The sequence below is a fragment of the Onychomys torridus genome, chromosome 15 (genome assembly GCF_903995425.1).
Source record: "Onychomys torridus chromosome 15, mOncTor1.1, whole genome shotgun sequence".
NCBI classification, from domain to species: domain Eukaryota; kingdom Metazoa; phylum Chordata; class Mammalia; order Rodentia; family Cricetidae; genus Onychomys; species Onychomys torridus.
The window spans coordinates 8752360-8774050 of record NC_050457.1 but is presented as its reverse complement, the minus strand read 5'-3'; the positions used below and the strand labels follow the sequence as shown (position 1 = coordinate 8774050).

Here is a 21691-nt window from a genome sequence, read left to right as displayed (position 1 = left end):
CAAAGTGCACCGTCTCAAGCCAGCCAAAATTCTAGCATACACAAGGGAGGGTCTTTTAAAGCTCCACTCCTACTGAAAGGCTCTTGGTAGTTCACAGATACTGGAGAAGGAAGAAACATTCTACCCTGAGGAAGTAGCCTCTGAGATCCATGCTCTAATGGATGGTCCTATGCCTAGACACACATGGGCAGCATTTATTGGTCTTACAGGTTGTTTTTAAAAAGAGAGAGAACATGAAGTGTAGGGGAAACATGTTGGAAAAAGGGGCCAGGAGGAGTTGCACGGGGAAGGTAGGGGAAGGATATGATCATATTTCATTGTATACATGTATGCAATTCTAGAAGGAAAGAAGGAAAGAAAAAGAAAAGGAAGGAAGCAGAGTGTGGCTAGCCAGTGACACTATAGGCATTGTTCACTCTAACACTACTGCAAAGTCATACTTACAGCTCAGCTGTAGAGTCTGGGTAGCATATAAGGGGCTCTGGGCTCAATTCTTAGCACTGCAAAAATCTACATACAAATCTAAAATATACATAGCTTGTAATGAAACAACATGATGCAGACTGGAGTCAACTAGCTGTGTATCAGGAGAAAAGACAGGTCAAATGTATTCATCTAAATTTTAAACCACCTTGCATGGTCTAAGATCTTGGAACAAACACTAAATATGCTGTAATTTGATTGATTTATTTTACTAGGTTAGTAAAGGAGAACCGTAGAGTAAGCTTTCTCTGTTTAGACTTTCTAGTTTCTCACAGTGTAGTAGTCTCATACACAGCTAGTTTTAAACTATGCATTTTAAGGCATTATTAACCATCTAGTTAGTAATAGAAGTGAAAGCCAACGTATGATGGAAAAGTTGGAAGCCAACAGACAAGAAAAAACTTCAGTCCTTAAGACTATTGAAACTTTATCTATACGAATCATAATTTGCTCTTTAAAAGTTAAGAATTTGAGTATCAAGTTAAGAAAATAACCACAATGACAAATTAGGAAACATGTTTAAATCTTAAAAAAATTATCTAATTAACACATTAAATACTCTTCACTTAATTAACATATTAGTCAGAATCCATATAGCTAAAAGCACTTTTTGAGAACAATGGTAGGATTCTAGAACACAGATGTTTAAACTATTCCCTATTCCTTCCACATTACTCTAAGCCACGTTTCCCTTATTTATCTTTTCTAAGTAAAAATAGAGAAGCAAGCCCACTGGTTTCTTTTACTAGAACAAAACACAACTCCTTCTCTTTGACATTATATTGGAATATACAGCAAAAGAGACTAAAGGTAAAAATCACAGAATATAAAACCTCCCAAACCACACCTGAACTACTTCCAAGATACAGATTTGCCATCTTTTAATGCCTCAGGGGCCTAACCCCTGGTTTGAAAAACACTGTTTCATTTTATTGAAAACAGAAACTAGAATTTCCAAAGAGACAATTTTCAACTCCTCTACTGACAAAAAAAAAAAAAAAAAAAAAAAGTCTTTGGCCAAAATGATGTCAAATGACCAGAGTGACATTTCCAAAGACTACATCTAATGCTACAGATCTGAATACATTACAAAATATACCAACAATGAAAGCAAATAATACTAGATATAACATGACCCAGCATTAAGTATGACCCTGCCTTTAGAATTTATTAATATAATCCCATACCACAGATGCCTAAAACATAATAATCCCTGACTCAATTCATACTGCATACCAGATAAATTGTAAAACCAAGTATTTATTTATACCAGATTAGAATAAATTTTCCTCATAACTTGCTGTAAAGTAGACATAAAATATTCTGTAATGTAATGCTATGATCTGAGTTATTAATTCACATCTTCAAGTTTTCTTATAGTAACAATCCCCAAACCTCCCCTTGAATTAAAATCTACCATCTTCCGGATGTAATCCATCCACTCTCTTGATCATAATCTATATATCACAATCTGGACTGTCCTCTTCCCTCCCATCTCCCTAATCAAAGACTGAAGTGAAAGCCCCACATCCTTCAGCACTCCCTTCTGAATGAATGGACGAGAGCACTTACTTCTACAATGCATGCACTATGCAGTCACATGCTTAGGGAGGACTGCTGTGTGACCAAGCTCCACGGTGTCCTGGTTCTACTCTTACCGTGTGACCTTCTACATTAACCACTCTGTGTTTCTACTTCCTCACCTGTAAAGTACAGCCACTACATTCAAGACCTAATAGGTCTAGTCTGAAACTCAGATTCTTTCTAGTCTCAGCAACTTCAATGTTTTCTAGACACCTGAATTAACAGCTGAACACTGACAACAGAAGGAAAAGGGAATGTATTCATGGACTGACAGATCACATCATGATTCAACTTTTTAACCTTCCCATGAAATTTCAAGAGGTAAAAGATTCCACAAAGTATGTCATGCTGTGAGCTAAAAATAGAGGTGAGCTGACCTCTATGATGGGGAGCAGTTACAACTCCATTCCTACTGCTTTCCTGTGCAAGCAGGGAACTAACCCACTGTGACTCTAAAACTAAAGACTGCCTGTGAAGAAATGAACTTGAGACTTTAGATTAGGTCACTATACTAAAAACAGAACAATTAAATGATAGTCAAAGATACCAAAGATGCTCAACTTTAGTGAAAGGTGCACACTGATAATCCCACAATAAGCTGAAAATATTCAAAATAAAAAAATGCATGGACTACCCCTAATCTTCTGACTACTGCAGCTAAGAACACTGCACTGCATTGTGACCACATAATGACTAGTATCTCTAACTGAGCAGCTAGCTCCCTGGAATATTGTAGCACATATTACTAAGCCCAATAAAGAGCAAACCTTCAAGTGTGGTTTACATAGGATGTGTTGTGTTCACACAACCTTAAAGGAACGAAATGGAAAAGGAGACTTGAGGGATTCCCTGCTCCCCCTTGGAAACAGTTTGTGCACAAGCAGGCAGGAGACTGGGGACTACAGAAACCAAATCACTCCAAAAGACAGTCAATGACATCATGGCCTTTTCACAAGATGAGCTTCAATATTACTAAATTATTCTTCAGTGAAACTACCAAACCCTACTTACATACAAAACTTCCATTCTTCCTCTCCAAGTTTAGTCTCTCACTTTTAAATATGAAAGGAAGCCTTAGATAGTAAGATAGATGAAGTGAGGTGGCGCTTGGTTCTGGGACCCTGGATGCTGGAGGTAGACTAAGCAGAGTTCTCCAGAGAACACTGCTGTACTGCGCCATACCTTTGCCAGACCCACAACCTATCCCTTCATTTGTAAGTTACCCCACAAAATAAACCTCCCTTTTAACTACGTGGAGTGGCCTTAATAATTTCACCAATAGGTAGAGATAAAAAATTTTCAAATAGTAAATGCTTTGGGCTTTGTAGGCAACATATGCAGTCTAATTCTGTATATAAATTTTGTATCCTTTTCCCTACCCTGAATCCTTCAAAAAAAATGTTAATAAACTATCCTTTGCCCTAAAGCTAAATAAAACAAGCTGTGAATGTAGGCCCTGTTTACTTATATAGTACTATATTATATTAAATCAAAGAAACAATTATCTATGAGGAAAATTAACTTGGTAAAAAGATGCAAACAGCAACATAAAACATTTCAAATATGTAAGTTATGCATGTTTCTGTACACATACACACACATATATATTTCATATTAGCTATGTAAAGATAAATGCATCTTTCAGGGTTTTTTTTTTTGAGCTGAGGACCGAACCCAGGGCCTTGGGCTTGCTAGGCAAGCGCTCTACCACTGAGCTAAATCCCCAACCCTAAATGCATCTTTCAAAGAACAAAATGTTATGAAAAATGATTAGCTAATAAAATTAAACATACAATAGACAAAAAAATAGATAAAAGAAAGTTTCATCAAGCAAAACAAAGAGTATCAATGCATGAAGTACACTATCTGTCTAACAAGAGACAAAAGGAATTATATGCACTTATACATATGGTGTGGTGGTGTGGTGGGGGTAGGAGTAGGGCCTTGAAGATGTCAAAGACACAATAAAACAAAGTTTCCAAACTGAAATTTACAAAGTTGAGGCGTCTTCAAGAAGCCTAGCCCAAGAAGTAAGAGCTCAATCAAAGTATGTGTCAACTAGCTTACAGAAGTGGGACAAACCGGGTAATCATTGGTTCCTAAGGAAGGGGGAGAGGAGGCAACGTAAGCATATGCAGCATATCACAACAAAAATGTTATTCTTAGTGGTATCTTTGAAAGTTATGGATAGTGGAATTATATTTGAAACACTGGAGAAATATTGAAAACCTAGAATTCTACACCCAATCAAATGGCAGTCCAAAGTAAGGCACCTTCAAATTCACAAAGTCCAAAACCCAGTTACTGTTCGTACTATGGCTGACAGTTCCATCAAACCATTTGAACATACCAAGCAAAACATTTGGAAAATGGAAGTTAAGATTGGGAGAAGGGAACAGGAATTCTTATGAAACCCACAAAACTAAGCCCCAAGATAACAGTTACTCAGTTGGTCTGAAAGGCAAATCCCAATAAAGCCAAAGCAAAAAGAAAGTAATACTTGGTAGGCCACTACTGAAAAGCTAATGGAATTACTAAGAAATGCAAAGAATAAGTAAAATTTTACAAAGAGTAGTCATTTATGAAAAAATTACAAATGAAACCACAGTGCCTTAAAATGCTCACATGAATACTTAGGTATAAAAAAAAAAATCTGTGACTACTGATTTCACCAAAGTTTATACAAAGTGTACTAGTAATATTAAAAAGGAAAAGTAGAGGGAATAGTATACTATAGTATACTGTGAGAAAAAGAAATTTTCTCTGGCCATAGCAGCCCATGCCTGAGGTTGATGCAGAAGAATTTTGAGTTCTAAGATAGCTTGTGACAAACAAACAGACTCTGTCTTAAAACAACAAACCAAAACACAAAACTACATTTACTGGTCACATGCCATAACAGATAAATCATTAGAACTGTAACCTCTCATTTAGAAATCAGAGATTTGATTTATGATTGCATGTATGAAATGTGTGTGGGAGAAGGAGCCATATGCATGCCACCACTTGTGTGTGAAGGTCAGAGGGCAACTGTGGAGTTGGTTCTCTCCTTCCACTTTACATGAGTTTTCAAGGGTGCACACAGGATGTCAGACTTGAGCAGCAAGTACTTTTACCCACTAAGCCATCTCACTGGCTTCTAAAATATGTTGATTTTTAAAAGTGGGAAGAAACAGCAAAAATTGAAGATAAAATAGAAAGCAGAAGAGAGCAGATTTAAAATTTGCATGGGGATGTGTGCAAATTATAGAACTATTACATCATCTCTAATCTCAGCACTCTGGGATACTATTTGGAGTCAGCTCAACTGATTCATTGTCTTAAAGACCTGATTATCTGGGCTGAAGAAATTGCTCAGTGGTTCACATGCTTATTGCTCTTGTAAAGGATCTGAGTTCAGCTTCCAGTACCCACACCAAGCAGGTCAAAACCACTTATACCTCCAGCTCCAAGGGATCAGCTACCTACTTCTGAACCTGCACCTTCACAGCATACATTCATCTAGAGACAAATACACGTTTTAAAAAAGACCAATTCTCGTATCAAGAAAACATGGCTTTTGTTAATAATACACTGAAATCAAACAAATATATTTTACCACTATTATTTTTTGAATGGAAGAAACAAAGCACACTGTGATTGTGATTATCAAATACTTCATTCTGGCCTTTGTAGTAATACCTAATAAAGTGACAGCTAAATTCATTCAAACACAGCAAAAAAGGACTATATTCTAAGAAGAAATATTACTCAAAATGCAAATGTGATTAATATTTTAATGAATAAGCCTAATATATTTTTCACAAATTTGAGATTATTTTTTAAAATATGATTATGTTTCTACTTAAGTGATTTTCATATAAATTGAAATTTGTTCAACTATGGAAAGAGAGATTATACATATATTTTTTGTGACTTATAAAAAAATGCTAGTCATCCCCCCACCCATTCAAATGATTAAGCTTCCCACATCTATTTTTCTTGGTGGAAAGGCAACTAAAATACTTGAAATACATTACACTTTTCATTCTACACTACAAAACAAATGACAGAACAAACTCTAGAAAACAGTATTAAAATTCTCTTACAGATTTTCATTGAAAGCTAACAATAAGCATGTTCATTTTTTTTTTCTTTTGGAGCTGAGGACCGAACCCAGGGCCTTGCGCTTGCCTAGCAAGTGCTCCACCACTGAGCTAACTCCCCACATGCTCATTCTTAGGACTTACCTAATAAAAAGCTTTTAAAAACAATCGTTCTTATTAAATGGAACAAAAACTTTATATAACATTACCTTAAAATTTATTTGTAATTTTAGATGTGCAGGCTTAATTATTACTTAAAAAACATAAAATTCTCCCAGATGTTAGAAAAATTATCAAGCATGTTTTAAACTATGTCACAAAATAAGCTTATAGTCAGCCAAGCTCAATCCGAAAGCAATAAATTCAAGCTTTATTTACAAAACAAAAACCGACCACAGTTTCGGTTAAAATAAAACAAAAAAGGCCACCCTTGAATTTTCAGTTTCAGAAAGAAAATTATCACTTCCCAGCTAAAAGGAGAAAGTCATACTAACTGTAAATCAATAGACAGAAAGAAGGTCCTATTATTCAGATTCAGGTCCCCTCTTTCAGAGGTTCTGACCAGAAATCTTAGTACCCTGAAAGGACTAATGTCACAAAAGGCCGGTAAAGTTAAAGAAACAAGCCTGGAGCTAGCAAACTGACTCAGTCCTTAAAGACATTTGTTGACAAGCCTGACAAGCTTGAATTTGATCCCCAAGAACCAACGTGGGGGTGGAGAGAAATGACTCCCTCATGTGGTCCTGACATTCACATATGTGTGTGTATACCACATTTGCACACACACACAAAAAGAGCTTAAATATGTCTAAGTTCTCAAGTTCACAAAAATACCTTAGTTAAGATTAAAATTCTCTTTTCTTACTACACTTGATATATAAAGCAATCTACTTCAGAGTTCCAATTTCCCTATTAATTTAAGGCAGAAACATTTGTACAGAGGAAGAATATAGTAATTTGCAACCTTTTAAGGGATTTAGAAATGGCACCTGAGTTGTACTACTTTGCTATAGCTGTCTAGTTCCCACAGCAAATAAGGTAGCATTTAATTTATATACCTTTGCATGTCTAGAAAGAAAACTGACTCAATTGGAAAAAACCTTAGAACTTATTTTCACTAAAACTATTTACAACTTTTGATTTTATAAAAACTTACATGCCTACAATCATGGCAAATTAAAAACATGCATAATGTCGTTTGTAGCTTACACCTTTGACACTGTATAATACAAATACTGTGGAAATGTGACTAATGCTTTAGTTCTTTAGCCAAGCACAACAGGTGTAACTGAGAAGCCTTAGAATTCTTTACAGCCTAGTTTTATTCTTGATATTCATGGAATTGACTCAACATTACAGAGTGCTATAGTTTATTCTCAAGAAAGTTTCCTAAAAAAACCTACCTGTATATTGTAAACTACTTTACCATTTAAACGTTTTATTTGTATCATAGGATCACTGGCTTTTTTCTATTTTACCTTTTCACTTTCCATTTATTCATAAATGAGGATAATATGCTTCATAATCATAAGATCAACAGACATTTCCCCCTAATTCTAAGATGTCACACAAAGTAAAGATGGTCTCTTCTACAGCTGCTTCCCTGTGCTGCAAGTCTTCACAGCTGTCTTCCTTATACTCTTAACAGGTGGCAAAAGAGGGGACTGAACATCAAGTACTGGGTCACTGATGGTGCTCAGAGCTGCAGAGAGGAGGGGAGCTAAGAATCAGTGTGAGTTTAAGAGTGCACTGATAGGTGGGGGTACACACCTTTAATCACAACACTCAGGAGGCAAAGACACTGGGAAGGCAAAGGCAGGTGGATCTCTGGGTTTGAGGCCATCCTAGGCTACAGAGGAAGTTCTAGGACAGACGGGGCTACACAGAGAAACCCTGTCTCAGAAAAACAAAACAAAAACAAAAACAAAAAGAGAGGGAGGGAGGGAGAGAGGGAGGGAGGGAGGACTGATGACAAGAGGTGGCACCCTACCAAGTCCCACCACCTAAGCTTTCGTATCACACATTTAAATGTCATCCTCAGACTTCAGGACTCTCCAGATACTACACAAGCATTTCCACTGTCCTATGCAAGTACGTCAAAACGGTGAAGAAAGAGAGGAAACAAAATGACCATGGAAATAAAGCAATTGGCTCATGACTATCCATTGAGCTGATTAAGTGCATGTATCTAATTTGAGGACTAATTTAACCAGTAACAGCTGCAGAGATTTCTGAATCAATTAATATATATGTGCTTAGAATTCAGCAGAACCATTGCCCCATGAAGTCAATGGAGACGTGATTTTGATTCATAAGTAGGACATACAACAATGAAATACAGAAATCCCAGACAGAAGTCACTTCCAGTAGACTTAGTGTAGAGACACAGCTGAAAACAGTTGTTACAGCTAGAACAAGCACAGCCTGCTAGAACTCTCTTCTTTGTTGTGAATCTAGACATTTGGCATTTAATTCCAGTCTCTTGAATGTGCATAACTAGAGTAGGTTATTATTTCACACCCAATGTTAAATAAAACTCACATATGCAGTCATACATACAATTCTACTTCTTTCTTCTTCCCTAACCTCTTCACAGAGAGTCAAAGTTAAAAAAAACAAGTGACCTGGATTGTAAACTCTACCATTTTCTATACTCTCTACTATGAGCACACAGAACACCCCAACATTCCTGTGGGAAGATGGTATTGTTTGGTACCTTTCATAAGAACACTACTTAAATGGAGTAGAACTAGTTTAGCTAAAGATTGTGACTGCTGCCATCAACTAAGCAACAGGAAATAAAATGAAAAAAATGACAGAAAATATGTGAGTAGCTAGTTATAAGTATGTGTTTGTTTCTAGTATTAATATACTAATGGCTACACCACATAAACTAATCTACATAAGAAGCACATACATTCCCATATACACATAAACTATAAAAAAGCAGAGAAATAAACATTCCATAAAGAATATTTATCATTAATATCTTAACACACAAAATAATGTAGTTGTAAAATAAGCAGAATTTCACAGAAGGAGTAAAAAATGAAGAGCTCATCAACATTTGGAACTGTAGTAGAAAGTCTAAACAAGAAACATAATAAAACAGCTGGGAAAGTTAAGAGTATCTCCTAGGAAATCTAAAATTATAATGAAGGACAGATGACAGTTCTAGATGTTAACATAGGAGACTCTACTTCCTCAGCAGTAAGCATCCCCAAAGTATTCTAAATGAAGAGAAACTCATCAAATAATTACATAAAAGCTTCCTAGAACTCATGAACATATATTTCCCAAACTGGCAGTTTTACAAAAATAAGATCAGCTCTTCCCTAAAGTACAGTTATCTACTTTTTGTTTTGTTAATCTAAAGGGTAAACATAGGACTTAAGAGCAAAATTTCAGAATCCCCCAAACAAAGAAAACAAGTTCCAGGAGGGAGGGCTGTATTTAGGTGAAAGGAGGAGGCACAACGTGAGTGCCAACAGGGTATCCAGTTCTTCAACACTTTGGAATTCTAAAAAAAAACTATTTCTGAATTTTCTACCAAGTCAAATTATCCATCAATAATGACAGTTTAAGACACACAAAACTTCAAAAACCACCTTTTCTAAAGATACCACAGAAGAGTTCATGCTGGCAAAAGAGAAAGTGAGCCAAGGAAGAAGAGATCAAGGTACCTAAAAAAGAAATGGACTTTTTTTAGGAAAACAGCAATGAATAATGTTCCAGGATAAGAGCTATGTAAAGGTTTTTGAAGACAGAACTAGGGATGGCCAAGCAGAAGGTGTCAGACACCCAGCCTGAGGACCTGAGTTCAGATTGAGAGCAACACGGTAGAGAAAAGTGTCTCCTGAGAGCTGTCCTTTGCTCTCTCCCACAATGTGCACACATAAAGTAACACACTAACACAACTGTGTGGCTTATCAACCACCAAGGGCTCCAAAAGGATAGTTCTATAGGAAATAAAACAGAAATGATGTACTGATCTACTGAGGTACCATCGCTCTGGGAAAGCTCCGTTTCCATAATATAAAAATACATTTTCAAGTGAGGTAATAAAACACGTTTTCCTACAAACATTTTCATAGGTAGCACTGCAAAACTGACTGAATCTAGTAAAATGTTATCTCTATTGGGGAGAATTGTCCCAATATCAAAGAATAATTAAGCACCTGGGAGGAAAGCCTCCCTCTATTCCCACCAGCACAAAAGGCCCCTTAAAGAAGTCAAAATGTGGCCTTTCTGACATTATACTTGGATAAAAAATAGAATGAGGTGACATCTCTCTATATTTAACTTTTTAAACTACCCAACCATTTTGAAATTTTAAGAAGTTACATAAAGAATTTACATTGACTATGATCAAGGTACACTGAATACATAAGAAATTGTCAAAGAATAAATAAATTTAACATATCCTAAAAATTCTGTGAAGAATTCAACAAAGGAAAATTCTCTAACAACCGACAAAAATCTTTGAACATTAAACACAAGGTCTAATGGTCTAAGTTCAAAACCAAGTAAGTTCACAACACCAATGATGGTTGGAAGGATACATTGCAAAAGACAGAACCAGGAGGCACCAGACTAAGCTGATGTTCATTTCCTGCGTAGGCTTCATGAAACTGTAATAAACTTCAGTTACTAAGTACACAACGGTAGCAGCCACTGTGAAATCAACCAGCCACTGATATTCTGGAAAGTAATGCAATGCTGAAAAATAAAAGCAAGAAAAGCTTCAGTTAATTCAAGCTCATGAGGATCTATCAATATAACTTCAAGTATGCTAGATTTAATTCTATTTGCAGACTTGAACTGTAAAATTTGCAAATATAAAAATGTAGGAGAGTCAAATTTTAGCTAACATTAAATTTTGATAGTTCACAAATTAAGTAAGGAAACCAACCGTGAACTGATTACTATCAATTATTTAAATTACTGCTAAAACATGAATGCAAATATATTGTTGTTTTCTTAACCAGTCAGCTTATTTTTATAAAAATTATGTGACTAATTTTCTTTTGGTGTATCTATGTTAACCTTAACTTCAATGAATTCAACTTGGTTTAAAATACAAAAAGGTTCACATTCATTTCAGAATTAAACTTTGCTTTTAACCACTGATGGAGGACTAGTAATTTATGAGTTACTGCACACAACAGTAAATAAACAAATACTTCTCATTCTCTCTTAGAAGAAAAACTGATACAATGCAGATTTTACATAAAACCACAGCCCTTCAACAACTAATTCCATCATTCAGTGCTTATATTCAAAATAAAATTCCCTGACAGTACATGTAATTCTATTGCTCTATCTATTTCATTTGATTTAAAATTTTTACAAAGTATAGTGTTTTATATTCTCCAGAGTGTGATAGTTATCAATTATGCACACAGCCAACCATAGTAAAAGTGATATTCTTAGCCATACATTAACACTATGATCATGTCTTTTATTCCTATTTAATAATATAACCGTATGTCTCTTCAATGGAAAACTGGGAGTCAAAAGAAGTCTGCAGAGGGCTCAGGTGTAAAGTGCTTGCTTGGATGAGGCACCTGTTTCAATAAGGAATACCAAAAAAGGGAAGAGGTTCAGACAAGCCTGTCTGCATAGCCATACACACATGCATGCATTCACAAAAGTACACACACACACACACACACACACACACACACACACACACACACGGAACATGTCACTGCTACTCTGGTTAACAAGAATGTTCTTGATATTAAACAACCAGTTGTTAAACGAATACCATTTGTAAGTACTTCTCAAAACTATCTATGTGAAATCATACGTTAAGAAACTACCTGCTAAAGCCACATCACTTAAGTGCACTGTTTAAGTTAAAAGAGCCAAGTTCTCATTGGTTTGTCTTCTAACATACAGAATATAATTACCTAGTTATTTAATTTTATATAAATGAGTTTAGAAAACAAACAAAAAGATACCTACCCTAAGACTTCTGAGTATAACAATATTGACACAATGTTGGGCTAAGTAGCTGCTAACTTTTCAATAAATATTAGCTGACATCAAAAACAGCAACAATATACAGAAATTAGTGAGCACTTTTACACAAGTAAACACACATACAGAACTCATAAAAACAAATGTGACAACTGCTGATCAAAATAGCAAGGTGTTTTGAAAGTTACATGAGACAGTAAAAAGAAAAAAGGATGGTTATCAGTCTTAAATGTTTAAGTGAGCTCATGAGATTGATTTACAAAGTACTTTGTGGGTTATAGGTTTCCTCTATAGATACTTATAAATTTTACACAACTAATACTCAATCCTCAACTGATGAGATTCTGACGTTATTTTATATTATAAAATAATTTTATATAGGATGCTTGATAAATCTGCTACGGTTTTGTTGAAGTTGGTATGACTTAGTCCTAAGAAGAATCAAGTTATAAAATAATACTTTATGTATTATCTGAAGTATTGTTTAAGCTATTGTAGCCATTTTAATATGACAAAATAGATCTCCAACCAAAACTAATCAGAAGAGATAGGGAAACACTATAAACTCAACAAAGGAAGATCGCCAAGAGGACAATGAAATTCTTAACATCTATGTCCCAAATCCAAGTTCATAAAAGAAACACTACCACAACTAAAGTCACATTCTGACCCTCAAACAGTGATAGTGGGAGACTTCAATACCCCACTCTCGCCAATAGACAGGTCACCTAGATGAAAACTAAACAGAGAAATGCTAGAACTAACTGATGTTATAAATCAACTGGACCTAACAGATATCTGCAGAACATTTCACCCAAACACAAAAGAATGTACCTTCTCAGCACCTCATGGAACTTTACCAAAAACTGACCACATACTGGTCCTAAAACAAGTCTCAACAGATATAAGAAAACTGAAATAACCCCTAACATCCTACCTGACCATCAGGATTATAGCTGGATATCAACAATGGGAACAGCAGAAAGCTCACACTCATAGAAAATGACCAACTCAGTACAGGATGAAAATGTGTTACAAGATAGAAATTAAGGAAATTAAAACATCTGAGAACTGAATGAAAAATAAAAACACAACACACGCAAATCTATGATGAGACACCACGAGGGCAGTTCTAAGCAGAAACTTCATGAAGCACAAATGCTTACATAAAAAATTGGGAGAGATCTCACAAGAGCAACTTAACAGCACACCTGAGAGTTCTAAAACATAAAGAAAAAAGAACACCTCAAAAGAGTAGACAGAAAGAAATAACCAAAGGCAGGGCTGAAATCAATAAAATAGAAACAACCAACCAAAAGGAACCAATGAAACGAAGAGTTGGTTGTTTGAGAAAAATCAACAAGACTGTTTAAGCCCTTAGTGAAATTAACTAAAAGGGAGAGAGAATATCCAAATTATCCAAAATCAGAGATGAAAGGGGGACATCATCACAACAGACATCTAGGAAATTCAGAAAATCCTAAGGACAGGCTGTAAAAATCTGTACTTTAGCAAACAGGAAAATCTTTAAAAAAAAAAAAGGGGGGGGGATTCATTTCTTGATATATACAATCTAACAAAGTTAAATCAAGATCAGACAAACAATTTAAACATATCCACATAACCCCTAGTGAAATAGAAGCAGTAATTGAAAGTTTACCAACCAACAAAAGCCCAGGGCTAGATTAATTTTGCATGGTATACTAGCAGACCTTCAAAGAATTAACATCAATACTCCTCAAATTATTCTCCAATATGGAAACTGAAGGAATGAACACAGATGAAAAAATACTCAATAAAATACTTGCAAAACCGAATCAAAAAACACATCAAAAAGATCATCCACTATGATCAAGTAGACTTCATCCCTGCAATGCAGGAATGGTTCAACATATGTAAACAAATAAATGTAATCCACCAAGTAAGCATCTTTAAGTACAAAAACCACATGATCATCTTATTAAATGCAGAGAAGGCCTTTGACAAAATCCAATACTCCTTCATTATAAAAGTTCTGGAGAGACTAGGAATCCAAAAGTCAAAACTCAACATAATAAAGACAATTTGCAGCATGCCCACAGCTATCATCTATCTAACCTGAGAGAATCTCAAAGACTTTCCAATAAAACCAAGAAAAAGACAAAGGTGTCTACTCTCTTCATACCTATTCAATAGATAGTAATTGAAGTCTTACCTAGAGCAGTAAGACAACCAAAGACCATCAATGGTATAAAAATAGAAAAGGAAGAAGTCAAAGTATCTTTATTGGCAGATGATATGATTATATACATAAATGACCCTAAAAACACCACCAGAAAACTTCTAGAGCTGATAACACTTTAAGCAAAATAGCACAATATGAAACTAACAGAAATTAGTACACAAATGACAAACTGACTCAGAAAGAAATTAAGGAAACAATACCTTTCACCTCAAAAAGCAAAACCACACACACACACTTAGGATAACTCTAACCAATAAGTGAAATACTTGTATAATAAATTAAGATACTGAAAAAAGAAACTGAAGATCAGAAGATGGAAAGGTATCCCATGCTCAACTGATTGGTAGGAACAGTGAAAATGGCCATCTTCCCAAAATTAATCTACAGATTCAATGAAATCCCCATCGAAATTCTAATGCCATTCTTCACAGAAATTGAAAAGAAAAAAATTCATATGAAAACTAAAGAACTGCTACCAGCATACCCTATGTCAAGGTGTACTACAGAGCTATAGTAATAAAAGCATTATGGTATTTTGTAAAAATAGACATATTGATCAATGGAATCAAACTGAAGACCCACACAGAAGTCCATACCTATGGACACCTGATTTTTGATACAATGATAAAAAAGACAGCATTTTCAACAAATGATGGCTGGTCAAACTGGATGGTTGCCTTAGAAGAATGGAAACAGATCTCTTTTTATCACCCTGCACAAAACACAACTATAGCATAAGACCAGGTACACTGAATCTGATAGAAGAGAAAGTGGGGAATAGTTTTGAACTCCTCGACAAAGGAAAAGGCTTTCTGAACAGAACTCTGATAGCACATCCAGAAAGAACAATTAATAAATGGAACTTCATGACACTGAAAAGCTTCTGTATGGCAAAGGACACCACCATTCAGACAAAGTGGCAGACTAGAGAATGGGAAAAGATTTTTACTAATTACACATCTGATAGAGGGCTAGTATCCAAATTATATAAGGAAAAACACTAGACATCAAGAAACAAATAACTCAATTTAAAAATGTGGTATAGATCTAAAACAGAGAATTTATCAAGAAGAATCACAAAGAAATGTTCCACATCCTTAATCACCAGGGAAACACAAATCAAAACTATTTGGAGATTTCATCTTATACCAGTAGGAATGCCCAAGATCAATAAAACAATTTACAGCCTATGCTGTCAAGAGCGTAAGGAAAGGGAACATCATCCACAGCTGCTGGAAGTGGAAACTTGTACAGATACTATGGAAATAAGTTTAGCAATTCTTCAGGAAGCTGAGAATAGACTGACCTCAAGATCCAGTTATATCACTCTTAGGCATCTACCCCAAGAATTCTAAATCTTACTACAGAGACACTTGCTCAACCATGTTCAGTGCTACTCTATTCACAATAGTCAGAAACAGGAAACAACCTAGATGCCTGATGAATGGATAATGAAAATGTGGTACATTTCACAATGAAATAGTACTCAGCTGTTCAATTTATGAAATTTGCAGATAATAGGAAAAATCATCCAGAGAGAGGTAATCCTGACCCAGAAAGACAAATATAGTATTTAGTTATATGTGGATGTTAGCTTTGAAGCCTTCAATTGGCATGCTACAATCCATGTAACCACAGAGATTACATACGGAATAAGAAGCTAGCAGGGGGGGGAGGATCTCCCAAGGAAGCTGATGTGAAGCTGGTTATGAAGAGACAATGGGGGAAGAGGATGGATTCAAGGGGTTAAGGGGGATGTTGGGAGAGACATCTAACACTAAGGACCAGTTGAGGGTTCATATTGATGCCCACGACTATATAAGCTTCCTAACATGTATATATATATGAATGAAATATAATTGGTCACCAATATCAATGCCCCACCTAGACATCTTTTGCCACCAAATGAAAACTTCAGGAATGGGTTACACTTAGATGCGCTGCTAGTCAAAGGGCGCCATGGAAACTCCCAAACATCTCAGGCTGATTGCTCTCTACAAATTCATAGTAAGGCCTTATTGCTGAAGATAGTACTTGCATATCTCAGTGAACATGGAGATGTCAAGCTGGTGCCTAACTAGAGCCTTCCTCTACTGACTAGTGTTCACGGTACTGGAAGGAACCCTGCACATTACCAAAGGAAAAAGGTAAATATCGACCCAACCACAAACCCTGTGGTCTACAATGATGACCTGCCTGCATGATATCCTGATGCAATAATCGCACAATTGTTGTAAGAGTAACCACTCTTTGATTGGATTAAGTCACACTCCAGCAGATGGAACCTATGCCTGACACTGCTCAGGTGGCTAAGAATCTAAGACTGCATAGGTCATGGGCCTAAGGAAAAATTAAATACTATTGTTCTGCTAAAGAAACGTAACAATAAATCATTCTTAACAACATTCTGCTATAGATCATTGTCTTGATCAGCCATCATCAATTAGAGAAGCTTCCTCTTGTAGTAGATGGGAACGAATTAAAACAGAGACTCACACCTGAACAATGTGCAGACAGTGAGAGACTTTAGAAAGTCAGTTCTAAATGGGATGTCTATCAAATCCCCACCCTACAAGGTTCAGGAAGTCATGTGGAAAAGGAGGAGGAAAGACTGTAAGAGCCAGACTCCAATAGTGTCTTTCAGATACAACAAGATTGACAATGATACACATATGAACTCACAAAGACTACAGCAACATGCACAGGACCTGGAAAGGATTAAGTCAGATGGGGTCCCAATACTGAGAAAGAGTAGTGGACATGGAATCCATCCCTAATGAAGAAGCTATCTCTAACTGACACTGGCTTGCAAAGGAAAAATTAGAGTCTCATTGTGTGTATGAACCACACTTAAGGATAGGCCTCCTGCCAAGTGATAGGTGGCTAACACAAAACAAATTGCAAACTTTTTGTCGCAGAGAGTTTTGGGCATTTTTGTCTTAATTATCTTTTGTTTGTATATTATGGTTTCCGATTTTGTGTTTTTATGGTTTCTGGTGGTAGTGTGTTTGTTTTTCTTTGACTTCTCTTTTTAATTCTGGTTTGTTTGGGACTTGCTTTGTTTTATTTTCTAAAGATAGGGGGGTGGGGTAGAGAAATAGGGAGGAACTAGAGGACTTAAGAGGAGGAGAAATCCTGATTATAATATAAAATATGACATTTCTTTAAATAAGTACTTATTAATGTGTTAATTCCTCATTTTTCATCTAACCCAGTGGTTCTCACATCTGATTATAAATCAAAATCACTGCCGGGCGGTGGTGGCACATGCCTGTAATCCCAGCACTCAGGAGGGAGAGGCAGGTGGATCTCTGAGTTCGAGGCCAGGCTGGGCTACAGAGTGAGTTCCAGGACAGGCTCCAAAACTACAGAGAAACCCTGTCTCGAAAAACAAAACCAACCAAACAAAGAACAAACAATCAATCAAAATCATTTGTTGCACTTTTGAAGTCAAACCCCACAACCTATCCTAGAGTCAATGAATTTTTAAAGAGAACTGCTGTGGGATGTCTTTCTGTACGCTGTGAATGTGTTGCTCTGACTGGTTGATAAATAAAACGTTGATTGGCCAGTAGCCAGGCAGGAAGTATAGGCGGGGCAAGCAGATGAAAAGAAGGCTGGGAACAGGAAGGCTGAGTCAAGTTACCAGCCAGACACAGAGGAAGCAAGATGACAAGGCAGAACTGAGAAAAGGTACCAAGCCGCATGGCTGAACATAGAAAAGAATTATGGGCTAATTCAAGTGTAAGAGCTAGTCAGTAATAAGCCTGAGCTAATGGCCGAGCAGTTATAATTAATATAACCTTCTGAATGATTATTTGTAAGTGGGCCAGGGGACTGCGGGTGCCTGGCAAGACCAGAGAAACCATCTGACTACAGAGAATAAGGAATCTTTATTTATAAAGACTTCTTCAAGTAATATGAATGTATAAGGTCTGAAAACTAGTCTTACAAACATAACTTCAGATGTCTTCCCCCCTCTAGGATTCAATTAGCTTCATATAAAATTCATTGTAAACTTAAAAATAATTATAGTCATGTTATTATAAAAACCGAGGAAAAGTAAATTATTTATTTTGATATACTCAATGAAAAGGTGATTTGTGAATAAATTTTTTTCAACATCTTAATACCTAACACTATTGGAAGAGTTGAATTACTACACTTTAGATAATTCAATATGCAAATGTAGTTTAAAGTGCATTATGAAAGTAGATTATTATAGGAAATAAGTTTTGGGAATTTACTATTGCAAGACTATGATTCCTGCCTAATAACCAGAAGCTGTAACAAAGCTGAGTAAGTGTCTACTGGGGAAAATAATACCATATAAAGAGAAAAGAAAAATTTAGTTTGAGTAAAGTCATTTGGAGCTGTTAAGTTCATTTTGAGAAACTCACGTTAGACTTCATGCTCTGAACAATAAATTCATGATTAGGAAAATACACAAATTATACCCCATAAACAAACAAAAGATGTTCATTGCCATTAGACTGGTGTAAACAGAACACGTACAGGACTCCCTTACCTAGAGTATCTACTTCTGTAACGGACTTGGTTTCTAGATGAAGGTCAATGTCTTTTGGAATGGTTAGTGGCTTATTTTCAATGTGACCATTGTATTTTCTGCAAAAATTAGACAAATGACACACACAAAAAACCAAATTATTTAGTTATCCAAGCGCTTATATCCTTCTAAATGCAAAGAGATTTTAAGTTTCATTCTAATGTCACCCTGGAGAAGGTCAGGTACTCAAAAACAGTTTCCAAGGAGACTACAAAATGCTGAAGTAAATTATGTTACTGTGTAATTGGCCAGGAAGAGTTACCTGAACTAGCAAGAGAAACAAAACCTTGCTTGCTAGTATAATATTTCACACCCATTTTTCCTACTCTCTTTTGCAGATTCAAAAGCAACCTAGTATCTCTTTTGTAGGCACAAGATTAAAGAATGGAAGAGAAAATAAAATTCTCTTTGAAATGATGTACACACATATACACACAAACACAGCTGTAATTATATGTAGGACAGAGATGAATGAGTATATTAAAATTAATGTTCGTAAGAAATTCAGAAACATGAAAGACAACCACTGGAGGCTCCTACACAGACTTACAGACAGAGGAGGCCAACGAAGATCCTAAGTGTACCTGTGCCACTCCTAAATCTAAGTTTTAAGGACAATCAAATAAATATAGAAAGTAATAAGCCCAGCTCTAATAAGATTATTTTCAACATTATATTTATTCTTGAATAAATAAAAATGGGGGGGATCTCGATGACAAATTTCACGTAAGTAAATCAAACCATGGTTACTGCTGTTAGTAAGAGGAGAGCATCACCACTGCATCTCTCTGTAATTACAACACTGAGAAATTCCTGTAAGGGCTGGGCATACAGCGCAGCTGAAGATTGCCAGGCTCCTAGGTTTGATCCTAGATGTAGCCAGGAACCAGGAATGCTGATACATACATGGCTGTGATTGGGAACTAGAAGCAGGAGGATCACAAGTCAAGGTCCTCCTCTGCTACCAGCATGGGCTACACAAAACTCAGTCTAAAAAAGGAAAACAACAGATTATAAGGCATGCAAAAAGACTACAAATATTTACCAAATGAATAAATACTGCATAATTAAATCCCACAATTGTTAGACATGGCAAAAATGGCCATCATCAGAGTTTTAGTGGTTGAAAACGAAAAAGGAACTAAAAACTAACCTGGATTAAAATTCTGGTCCTGAAGTATATAAACTCGGGAAATTATTTGGTACTTTAAATTGTTTTCTTTATTGTGTTTCTACATGCATACAGTGCTCTTGGGAGTCCAGAGGGGGTCTCATATCCAATCGAACTGGAGTTACAGACAGTTTGTGATCTGCCATCTGGGTGTCAGGGATTGAACCCTGGGCCTCTGCAAGAACAGCCAGTGCTCTTAATCACTGAGCCATCTCTCCAGCCAGGGTGATATCTATATTAAGTTGCACCTATACACAAAATATTTTGGAAACTATAACACTGGTTAAGAATATTTTATTAAAGAACTACTAAAATTTAAAAAGGGGAAGGTTCGTGATTAGTAATCCAATGAACTTCGATGTATATTATAATACGTGAAAAGGAAAAAGCCTTAGTCAACCCCTAGTTGAGGAAACTAAAGCTAATGTGGAGATGACATCAAGGCAGACTTTCTCAGAATTAAATACAGGTATGCAACTTTAAAGGCAGAAAAGTTCTTCGATAAGACTATGTTCAATCTCTCCAATTCACCAAGGTGACTGTGGTTCATTCAATGAGGCTTGTCAGCAGACAGTTAAAACACTAAACAGACAACATATAAAGAGCTGGGCCGAGGGCTAACGCTCTATGTAGAGTTCTGGCTTAGTAGCAACTTGAGGAGAAGCAGTGCAGTGATGAGCAGAACCTACAAAGCCAGGTCTCGCTCTATTCTTTTGTGCATGCGGACTCTAAGTCAATAGGCCAATCTACCCAGAAACACGATGTAAGGCAGTGGCAGCTGTCCAGCATGAGTAGTAAGTAGCAAAGATTCCCAAAAGCCATCTTTAAAAGACCTGTGGACAACACTGTAGCTCTTCTCAGAATCAACCAACGCAAACAGATGTAAAACAGTATTTTCATAATTTAAATAAGAATCAAGTTAACAACTTTTGAGTGAAACAACATGTGAACCCATGTGAATCTCAGTAAGTAAAAATAGCATTTACCTGCTATTTTTACTTACTGAGATTCACATGGGTTCTGATGTCAAATATATTAACTACTCAAGAATAAAGTTACTCTTTGAGTAAAACAATTATTTTGTGCTTATATTCTAATTTCTATTTTACTGGAATTTCCATGGGTTCTGATCTGAAATTTATCAACTACTTACAACATAGTTAATACACATTCCTTTAACCAAAGCGTAAACTATATCTGCATAAAGGGTGTTAAACAGTTCACGTTGGAAGCTCATCAAGGGAACTTACCTGTCTTTTTTACTTTTTCCTTTCTGCTGCTTCCCTGCAAGGATTCTCAGTTCTTCTTCTGAAGGATGCTGATACCACCTCAAACTAAGGGAAGAAAAAAGTGCCTTTTAAAGAAATCACTTCAATTTAGCACTTATTGATTTATTCTACAAATACTGACTGAGTCTCCAATCTGTGAAGACAGTGTAGGGAAATAATCAGGTGGCAACTGTAATGCAAACAGACATTGCTGCCTAAACCTTGGAAAGCTGAGGCGTACCCAGGCAACACTCAGATGCACTTACTAGATGCCAGGCCCCGCTGTGTTGTGTGGGTTCTGACATCCTCCTCTTTCATAAACGA

The 21691-nt window shown here is 36.1% G+C and overlaps 1 protein-coding gene across 8 annotated transcripts in view; it reads right to left on the bottom strand.

Annotated features, from left to right (window-relative positions):
- Tmem161b (transmembrane protein 161B) overlaps nucleotides 1-21691 on the bottom strand; it is a 95833-nt gene that overhangs the window by 19266 nt on the left and 54876 nt on the right. For 5 of the 8 annotated variants that reach the window (XM_036207081.1, XM_036207085.1, XM_036207082.1 and 2 more), the window contains 3 exons: nucleotides 21350-21433; nucleotides 18890-18987; nucleotides 10715-10871 (listed from right to left, as the gene is read on the bottom strand). In XM_036207081.1, the coding sequence (XP_036062974.1) occupies nucleotides 10715-10871; nucleotides 18890-18987; nucleotides 21350-21433 (339 nt within the window). The remainder of the gene's footprint in view (nucleotides 1-10714; nucleotides 10872-18889; nucleotides 18988-21349; nucleotides 21434-21691) is intronic. The other 3 variants (XM_036207083.1, XM_036207087.1, XM_036207084.1) reach the window with 1 other exon arrangement.